The sequence below is a fragment of the Xyrauchen texanus genome, chromosome 11 (genome assembly GCF_025860055.1).
Source record: "Xyrauchen texanus isolate HMW12.3.18 chromosome 11, RBS_HiC_50CHRs, whole genome shotgun sequence".
Classification (NCBI taxonomy): Eukaryota; Metazoa; Chordata; class Actinopteri; order Cypriniformes; family Catostomidae; genus Xyrauchen; species Xyrauchen texanus.
The window spans coordinates 519,056-528,810 of record NC_068286.1 but is presented as its reverse complement, the minus strand read 5'-3'; the positions used below and the strand labels follow the sequence as shown (position 1 = coordinate 528,810).

Genomic DNA, 9,755 nt, shown 5'->3' with positions numbered 1-9,755 from the left:
TGACATACGGTGAGGGAGTATGGGGGGTTGACATACAGTGAGGGAGTATGGGGGTTGACATACGGTGAGGGAGTATGGGGGGTTGACATACGGTGAGGGAGTATGGGGGGTTTATGTACGGTGAGGGAGCGGTGAGGGAGCATGTGGGGTTGAAGGGGGTTGACATACGGTGAGGGAGTATGGGGGGTTGACATACGGTGAGGGAGTATGGGGGGTTGACATACAGTGAGGGAGTATGGGGGTTGACATACTGGTGAGGGAGTATGGGGGGTTGACATACAGTGAGGCAGTATGGGGGGTTTACGTACGTGTGAGGGAGCGGTGAGGGAGCATGTGGGGTTGAAGGGGTTGACATACGGTGAGGGAGTATGGGGGGTTGACATACTGGTGAGGGAGTATGGGGGTTGACATACAGTGAGGGAGTATGGGGGTTGACATACGGTGAGGGAGTATGGGGGGTTGACATACGGTGAGGGAGTATGGGGGTTGACATACGGTGAGGGAGTATGGGGGTTTATGTACGGTGAGGGAGCGGTGAGGGAGCATGTGGGGTTGAAGGGGGTTGACATACGGTGAGGGAGTATGGGGGGTTGACATACTGGTGAGGGAGTATGGGGGTTGACATACAGTGAGGGAGTATGGGGGTTGACATACGGTGAGGGAGTATGGGGGTTGACATACGGTGAGGGAGTATGGGGGGTTGACATACGGTGAGGGAGTATGGGGGGTTTATGTCACGGTGAGGGAGCGGTGAGGGAGCATGTGGGGTTGAAGGGGTTGACATACGGTGAGGGAGTATGGGGGGTTGACATACGGTGAGGGAGTATGGGGGGTTGACATACAGTGAGGGAGTATGGGGGGTTGACATACGGTGAGGGAGTATGGGGGGTTGACATACGGTGAGGGAGTATGGGGGGTTGACATACGGTGAGGGAGTATGGGGGGTTTATGTACGGTGAGGGAGCGGTGAGGGAGCATGTGGGGTTGAAGGGGGTTGACATACGGTGAGGGAGTATGGGGGGTTGACATACGGTGAGGGAGTATGGGGGGTTGACATACAGTGAGGGAGTATGGGGGGTTGACATACTGGTGAGGGAGTATGGGGGGTTGACATACTGGTGAGGGAGTATGGGGGTTGACATACAGTGAGGCAGTATGGGGGGTTTACGTCACGGTGAGGGAGCGGTGAGGGAGCATGTGGGGTTGAAGGGGGTTGACATACGGTGAGGGAGTATGGGGGGTTGACATACGGTGAGGGAGTATGGGGGTTGACATACAGTGAGGGAGTATGGGGGTTGACATACTGGTGAGGGAGTATGGGGGTTGACATACAGTGAGGGAGTATGGGGGGTTTACGTACGGTGAGGGAGCGGTGAGGGAGCATGTGGGGTTGACGGGGGTTGACATACGGTGAGGGAGTATGGGGGGTTTATGTACGGTGAGGGAGTATGGGGGGTTGACATACAGTGAGGGAGTATGGGGGTTGACATACAGTGAGGGAGTATGGGGGTTGACATACGGTGAGGGAGTATGGGGGTTGACATACAGTGAGGGAGTATGGGGGTTGACATACAGTGAGGGAGTATGGGGGGTTGACGTACGGTGAGGGAGTATGGGGGTTGACATACGGTGAGGGAGTATGGGGGTTGACATACAGTGAGGGAGTATGGGGGTTGACATACAGTGAGGGAGTATGGGGGGTTGACATACAGTGAGGGAGTATGGGGGTTGACATACAGTGAGGGAGTATGGGGGTTGACATACAGTGAGGGAGTATGGGGGGTTGACATACAGTGAGGGAGTATGGGGGTTGACATACAGTGAGGGAGTATGGGGGTTGACATACGGTGAGGGAGTATGGGGGTTGACATACGGTGAGGGAGTATGGGGGGTTGACATACAGTGAGGGAGTATGGGGGGTTTACGTACGGTGAGGGAGCGGTGAGGGAGCATGTGGGGTTGACGGGGGTTGACATACGGTGAGGGAGTATGGGGGGTTGACATACGGTGAGGGAGTATGGGGGGTTGACATACAGTGAGGGAGTATGGGGGTTTACGTACGGTGAGGGAGCGGTGAGGGAGCATGTGGGGTTGACGGGGGTTGACATACGGTGAGGGAGTATGGGGGGTTGACATACAGTGAGGGAGTATGGGGGGTTGACATACGGTGAGGGAGTATGGGGGGTTGACATACAGTGAGGGAGTATGGGGGGTTGACATACAGTGAGGGAGTATGGGGGGTTTACGTACGGTGAGGGAGCGGTGAGGGAGCATGTGGGGTTGATGGGGGTTGACATACGGTGAGGGAGTATGGGGGGTTGACATACGGTGAGGGAGTATGGGGGTTGACATACGGTGAGGGAGTATGAATGGGGGCAGTGGTGGCTCAGTGGTTGAGGCTCAGGGTTACTGACCAGAAGGTTGGGGGTTCAAGCCCCAGCACCACCAAGATGCCACTGTTGGGCCCTTGAGCAAGGTACTTAACTCCAGGTTGCTCCGGGGGGATTGTCCCTGTAATAAGTGCACTGTAAGTCGCTTTGGATAAAAGCGTCTGCCAAATGCGTAAATGTAAATGTAAATGAATGATCAGTAATCAGATGCAGGACAGGATTTGGTAACAGATATTCCACGAGATGTATATTCATTATAATATACATGTTGAGTTTGTAGGGTTGAAAGGAAATGAAGCACACACACTGGATAAGAAAGCATTGGAGAGGGAAACAGTGGATATAATCACAAAGAATATTAATGACTTATGGCAACAGCAATGGGACAATGCGAGTGAAGTCAGCAGTGGGAACGGGCTGGCCATCAGGAGGGAGAAGGAGAGAAGAGAATATCTATAGAGAGATCTGGAAGGTTCTGGGCTAGTTAATCGAATATAAGGTGAAATGGTTTTCTTAGGGGCTGCATGTGGAAGCTGGAGGAGCTGAAGCTGGAAATGAGGTGTAAAGATAGATAGTGTGGTGGAGGAGGTTCATGTGTGCATAAGAGTGCTGATGGTCAAGTGGGAGATAGGTGGCGGTAATGAGCCAATGAGTTTGAAGAAGAGAAGAAGAAGAAGGAGGAGCCTGTGATTGGTCGAGGAGTCCCGCTGCAGGGCGAGCTGTAGATCAGAGAACACACGTGTGTGATTATATATTTATTAAAGTTTATCGTTATTTATTGACATGAGGCTGACGTCATAGCGGTGTGGATCTGGTTCCTCATGAGAATGATGACGTCACAGACTGGATCAGCGTGACAGTTGAAGTGTGTTCACGCCAAAATCAAACCGAATCACAGAGATGGAGTCTTCATCATCATCATCATCATCATGCTGTAAGAGGAAAACACGCGACAGTGTGATGACAGATTCATGTGAGAAGAGACGGAGACTCTCACAGGTGACTCGATCACTCACTCACTCATAGATGTCACTGAACATGTGTGACTGTAATTATATTGTGTGTGTTGTGTCAGGATGTTGTGACGGCGAAGGACGTGTGTGATCTGATCCACTACGTCACACTCAGACACACTCACGGTGTTATGAAGCCCAGGTACACACACACACACACACACACACACACACACACACATCCATACTCTCTCTCTCTTTCTTTCTCTCACAAACACACACATCCATACTCTCTCTCTCTCTCTCCACACACACACACACATATATTCTCTCTCTCTCACACACACTCACACACTCTCTCTCTTTCTTTCTCTCACACACACACATTCTCTCTCTCTCTCTAACACACATACACACAGACATTCTCTCTCTCACTCACTTACTGTCTCTCTCACACACACACACACACACACACACATACATTCTCTCTCTCACACACACACACAGATACTCTCACTCACTCACATACTGTCTCTCTCTCTCTCTCACACACACACACACTCTCTCTCTCTCACACACACACACACATACATTATACACATACACACAGATACACACTGACACTGTAAATCTACTGTAATAACCTGCTGTTTGATTGACAGATTGTGTGTGTTCAGCTGTTTCAGTGTCTGTGATGATGATGACAGAGTGTCTCGAGTGAATGTGATGATTCTGGACGGACTGACTCAGAGTCATTTCTACAGACACTTCAGTCACTTCAAACACCTCAGGAACAAATACAGCTCTGTGAGTGACTCAAACACCAGTGCTAGTGTTCTAGATCACTTTATAAGACATGCTGAAATCAGTGTGTGTGTGTGTGTGTGTTGTCAGAGATGGACTCTAGCACCCTGCTCAGGTGACCTGCTGTCTGAACTCTTCAACACTCCCATCACAGAGTCTGAAAGACCTGCAGAAACACAGAGCAAACTCTCAGGTGAACATTCATATTACTGACAGACACTTTCATACCAGATCGATTTATGAGACTAATTTCAAAGAACCCATCAATCATGGACTGTAGTGGTTCTGCGACCTAACCATACGTGACCCATCAGTGTCTGTCCTCACTGAATGAGGCATGCCATGAGTGTGAACGTCAGCAGGTTATTTTGATGTCATGCTTCAGTGTGGTATGAGTTTGTGTGTGTTGTACAGCTGTGATGACGTTGCATCCTGTGATCCGCCGGTTTGGTTTGAAGACTGCAGGACTGAAGAGCTTCCTGCTGACTGAGCAGGAAATGATCAAAAATAAGTTCCCTGTGAAGGGTGAGACACACACTAACACACAAACATACTCTCAAAGAGATTGAGTTTACAGCTGTTCCCATGATGCTGTGCAGGTGGGTGTGTCTGTGAGGGGTTTGTGTGCACTCAGGCTGAAGGGCCCATCACTGACAACAGCCCTCTATTTGGACTGGACTGTGAAATGGTGAGTGACTGGAATCAGACTTTGTTCAGCTGTGATTAGTATACATCACCTATTTTTAGTTTGCGATCAGTTTTGTGATTAGTCTGTGATTAGTTTGTGATTTGTTTGTGATTAGTCTGTGATTAGTTTGTGATTTGTTTGTGATTAGTCTGTGATTAGTCTGTGATTTGTTTGTGATTAGTCTGTGATTAGTTTGTGATTTGTGATTAGTCTGTGATTTGTTTGTGATTAGTCTGTGATTAGTCTGTGATTTGTTTGTGATTTGTTTGTGATTAGTCTGTGATTAGTTTGTGATAAGTCTGTGATTAGTTTGTGATTAGTCTGTGATTTGTTTGTGAGTAGTCTGTGATTAGTTTGTGATTTGTGATTAGTCTGTGATTTGTTTGTGATTAGTCTGTGATTTGTTTGTGATTTGTTTGTGATTAGTCTGTGATTAGTTTGTGATTTGTGATTAGTCTGTGATTTGTTTGTGATTTGTTTGTGATTAGTCTGTGATTTGTTTGTGATTAGTCTGTGATTAGTTTGTGATTTGTGATTAGTCTGTGATTTGTTTGTGATTAGTTTGTGATTTGTTTGTGATTAGTCTGTGATTAGTTTGTGATTTGTGATTTGTTTGTGATTAGTCTGTGATTAGTTTGTGATTAGTCTGTGATTTGTTTGTGATTTGTTTGTGATTAGTCTGTGATTAGTTTGTGATTAGTCTGTGATTTGTTTGTGATTAGTTTGTGATTTGTTTGTGATTAGTCTGTGATTAGTTTGTGATTAGTCTGTGATTTGTTTGTGATTAGTCTGTGATTTGTTTGTGATTGGCCCTGTTTTCTGTCTAAATGTGTGTATGTTTTGCAGTGTTTTACCCGTGTTGGTCTTGAGTTAACTCGAGTTGCTGTGGTGGACAGCAGGGGGCGCTGTGTACTCGATGAACTTGTCAAACCACTGAATCCTATAATAAACTACTGCACCAGGTACAACACACACACTGGCCTGATATATAGTGTTGTGAAGTGTGCGTTTGCAGGTTTTGGTGTGTTTATTAATATCTGTTTTTGTGTTGCAGGTTTTCTGGTATCACACAGTCTATGCTCGCACCCGTAACCACACGACTTAAAGACATCCAATCCAGACTCCTGGAACTGTTGCCACGGGACGCGGTGCTGGTTGGCCATTCTCTGGACAATGACCTTCAAGCTTTAAATGTGCGTTTGTGAAACAGAGTAAAGCATTTAAACACTCACACAGAGGCAGGATATTGGTGTAATGAATGTTTTGATGTTTGTCTGCTGCAGCTGATTCATCCACACGTCATCGACACGTCTCTACTGTACCGTAAAGAGAACGGCCAAAGATTCAAACTCAAACTCTTAGCGGAGGTCATTCTGAAGTGAGTCAAGCCCTTCACACTCACACAGGTCACTTCAATCTGAAATCTCATCCTCCTCATGTGTGTGTTTGTCAGGAGAGAGATTCAGTCAGAGGAGAGGACAGGTCACGACCCCTGTGAGGACGCGTTAGCTGCTCTTCAGTTAGCTCAGTACTTCATTAGTAAAGGAGCCCGAGAGGTGAGAACTACACCAGCACTTTCATTCATCTTGTGTCCAGACAGTGACAGTCTCTCTCTCTCAGGTGGTCACGTGTCATCTGCAGGATTTGTGGGATATGTCTCCAGTGAGTGAGGATGAATGTGATCATGTGACGTCATGCGCTCGTCGCAGCAGGTAATCGTATTTCTGATGCTTCACCCATGAAACTTCCCGAAGACACTTCCTGTCTGACACCCCTCTTTGACCAATCAAAGCCCTCCCAGCTTCGGACACTCCCTCTACAGATCCGGCCAATCAGCTCTCTTCCTGGGCAGATCAGCAGACACAAGCATCTCATTGACCAATCAGATGTGCAGGAGACATCACTGCTCCACTGACCGAGAGGTGCAGCACACACACACACACACACACACATTAATTATATACACACATGAAACACAGCTGTCTCTCTCTCTCTCTCTGTAGGTGTTGTGTGTGTTCAGGCGAGTGGTTCAGTGTTACTCACTCAGTGTTCTTCAGTTCTCCTCATACAGTCAAACACCAGCAACAACACGACGACAACATTTACAGCAGGTACACACACATCATCATACACTATATACACACACTTCACACACACATGAAACTGTACTATATCTCTCTGTGTGTATGTTTGAGATGTGCGAGCGGTTGAGGGAGATGTGTGTGTTGTTTGTTGGGCCGTTGTCCAGTGAAACTACAGAGAAACAAATACACAAACTCTTCAGAAGCTGCGGACGCCTGCGGACAGTACGAATCCTGCACAACGCACACGGGGTAAACACACACACACACACACACACACACTGTTGATCAGAGCACAGACACACAAGCGTCTCACCTGTCTGTCTGTCTGCAGGTTCACGCTGTTGTGGAGTTTGAGCATCTTGAAGGAGCTCAGCTCGCTCTAGAACATCTGAATGAACATCACATCAACAACTGTCACACAAAGGTTTCACATTTACAGCTGCTAACAGCTCCAATACTCCTAAATCATGCTTTAAATGTCCTGATGTCAGCGTGTGTGCGTGTGTGTGTGTGGAGGTGCGGCGTCCGGTACACGAGTCCTGTCTGGATTTGGACGCGCGTTTGACTGAACGTCACACAGACGCTCTGAACGATCACATGATGTACGTGTGTAACCTGTCGCGTAAACGCCGTCACCACGACGACCTGCTGCAGACGTTCAAACAGTTCGGCCCCGTTCAACACATCATGAGCCCTGCAAAGCATGCTGGGAGACGCAGCCGACACGCCTTCATCAGTAAGACACTCCTGACCTCTGACCTCACATTCAGTCATTATATCTGACATTGAAAACTCTGTGTGTGTGTGTGTGTTGTAGGGTTTGAGCACGCTCAGAGCGTTCAGGTGGCAGTGAGCGCTTCAGTGCAGATCGGAAACAGGAAGTTATCAGTGTGTCACGCTTTGACCCCGACCCACATGACCTCATGGACGCACACAAACGCCGTTACAACAGAAACCGGCTCAGAGACGACAGAGCAGAGAGACGAGTGTGACGTGAGTGACAGCTGTCAATCATTCCCACAGGAGAGAAATCTCTTTACTATCTCTTGTTCCTCTCAGACTCCAGTGAGATTAAAGACTGTTGCTCCAGGAATCTCACGTGTGTCAGTGCTCAGAGATCTGATCTCATATTGTCCAGAGTATGAGGAGAAACATCTGAGACAAAGCTGAGAACTTCAGAAGCTGGTTAATCTAGTTAAGAACATAACCTGATTATCTCCTCATGTGAATGATCATGATTAAAGAGGAAATGATGCTCTGATTGGTCAGCTGGTGTGTGTGTGTGTTGTCATGTGATTTTCAGGAGCGTCTGATGAAGAAACTGGATGCTAAAGTGGGGAAAGTGTTTCGATCCCTGCAGAAAAACTGCCTGAGCGTCGTCATTCTGCCAGGAGAGAAAAAGTACAAACATAAACATGAATGACACGTGAATATTCATAACCTGCCATGATGTTTCCAGTGTTTCAGATCTGTGTGTGTGTGTGTGTTCACAGCTGTGGTGCGGTTGAATATCTGGGGTTGTGCTTCATTCAGATCAAACAGGACGACACACTCTAATATTGGACCCGCTCAGCTCGTCTGTGATTGGCTGAAGTGACCGACACTCAACACACACTGAATCTGTTTTTATATGAAAGCTTTTGTGTTTATACAGAACAGATATTTTAATGTATTTTAATACTGATCAAATAAAGCTGATTCAGTGAAATTACTTTGTGTGCTGAAAATCACAGAATAGGTCAGAGGTCACGGGTGAATGCGTTCTTTTTAAAAAAAAAATTTCACCTATACACTTCCACATTGACCTGTAATATCTGCTCATTTAGTGTTTCACATAAATCAGTGTGACGGGGTTTGGTAACACCATGTTTTATCAGGACATTGTTCTGCGCACACCATGAGTGAAAGAGAGAAGCATGAAATCATCCTCCAGATAAACATTAAATAATGGTGTTAATAATAAAAACAATAAAACGCAAAGTGTAAAAGTTTAATGTGAATTCAATAATAACAGACTAGTCTCACACATCCCTAATTTACATATGTAAAATAATATGAATATTTAAAAACAATTCTGTTATGATGTAAAACACGGTCAATGAAATACGAGTAAAACCCAAGTTTGAGTTCAGGATTTACATTGAAATGGGCAAAATGAAAACTGCAGCCTATTCAATTAAATGTCTAGAACTGGAGGCCTTCCTCAAAAGCCAAATTATTACCTGAAGTTGCTTGATGGCTAATGTCAAAACATGTTCATTGATGTTATTATGAGTCTGACTTTTATTCCATCAGTTGCTCCTGGTCGGAGGCCTCTTTAAATATGTAGTTTATATGTACGGTCCTATCCAAATTTATTGGTGCAGGTGAACATGCTAGCTAGCGTATCGTTAGGATAACGTCATTAATGTTCAATACTTCCCAAAGTTTAGCAGGTCACACACACCTTTGTGCTATCCCTGTTAAGGCAGTATTTTAGAGTAAACATCATATTTACTGTATATCTCTTTCATTTCTTCATTCTGACAAAAAAAAATCTTACTAAAGTACGTGGTACATTTTCATAAGCGCTGATTTATAAACGATTCTCGTTACAAATCGGGAAATGTTTGTGCACGTTATAAGTGACACAAACTCACTCAAATGAGTCTGTGAGGAGCAGCAGCAGCAGTGAAATGAGTCTGTGAGGAGGAGCAGCAGCAGTGAAATGAGTCTGAGGAGCAGCAGTGAAATGAGTTTGTGGAGGAGGAGCAGCAGCAGTGAAATGAGTTTGTGGAGGAGCAGCAGCAGCAGTGAAATGAGTCTGTGAGCAGCAGCAGCAGTGAAATGAGTCTGT

General features: G+C 46.3%; 1 protein-coding gene across 2 annotated transcripts; it reads left to right on the top strand.

Moving 5' to 3' along the window:
• Positions 1-3,091: 3,091 nt before the first annotated feature.
• Positions 3,092-8,607, top strand: LOC127651669 (RNA exonuclease 5-like). Of its 2 annotated transcripts, XM_052137620.1 has the most exons (19): positions 3,092-3,389; positions 3,466-3,545; positions 4,021-4,150; positions 4,238-4,340; positions 4,562-4,672; positions 4,747-4,835; positions 5,682-5,797; positions 5,890-6,028; positions 6,119-6,213; positions 6,289-6,391; positions 6,456-6,547; positions 6,628-6,757; positions 6,839-6,946; positions 7,031-7,168; positions 7,251-7,343; positions 7,436-7,655; positions 7,737-7,912; positions 8,223-8,320; positions 8,413-8,607. In XM_052137620.1, the coding sequence occupies exons 1-19, from the start codon at positions 3,291-3,293 to the stop codon at positions 8,474-8,476; spliced, it is 2,184 nt and encodes a 727-aa protein (XP_051993580.1). In that variant the 5' UTR covers positions 3,092-3,290; the 3' UTR covers positions 8,477-8,607. The 2 variants fall into 2 exon arrangements, with proteins under 2 accessions (XP_051993580.1, XP_051993578.1); XM_052137618.1 differs by having other exon boundaries at positions 6,839-7,168.
• Positions 8,608-9,755: the final 1,148 nt, after the last annotated feature.

Bases quoted from the DNA above. Each gene is read 5' to 3' on its own strand.
- LOC127651669 (XM_052137618.1), top strand. From the start codon at position 3,291: ATGGAGTCTTCATCATCATCATCATCATCATGCTGTAAGAGGAAAACA. The intron at 6,029-6,118 runs GTGCGTTTGTGA...TGTCTGCTGCAG, and splicing joins ATGACCTTCAAGCTTTAAAT to CTGATTCATCCACACGTCAT. The intron at 7,656-7,736 runs GTAAGACACTCC...TGTGTGTTGTAG, and splicing joins CAGCCGACACGCCTTCATCA to GGTTTGAGCACGCTCAGAGC.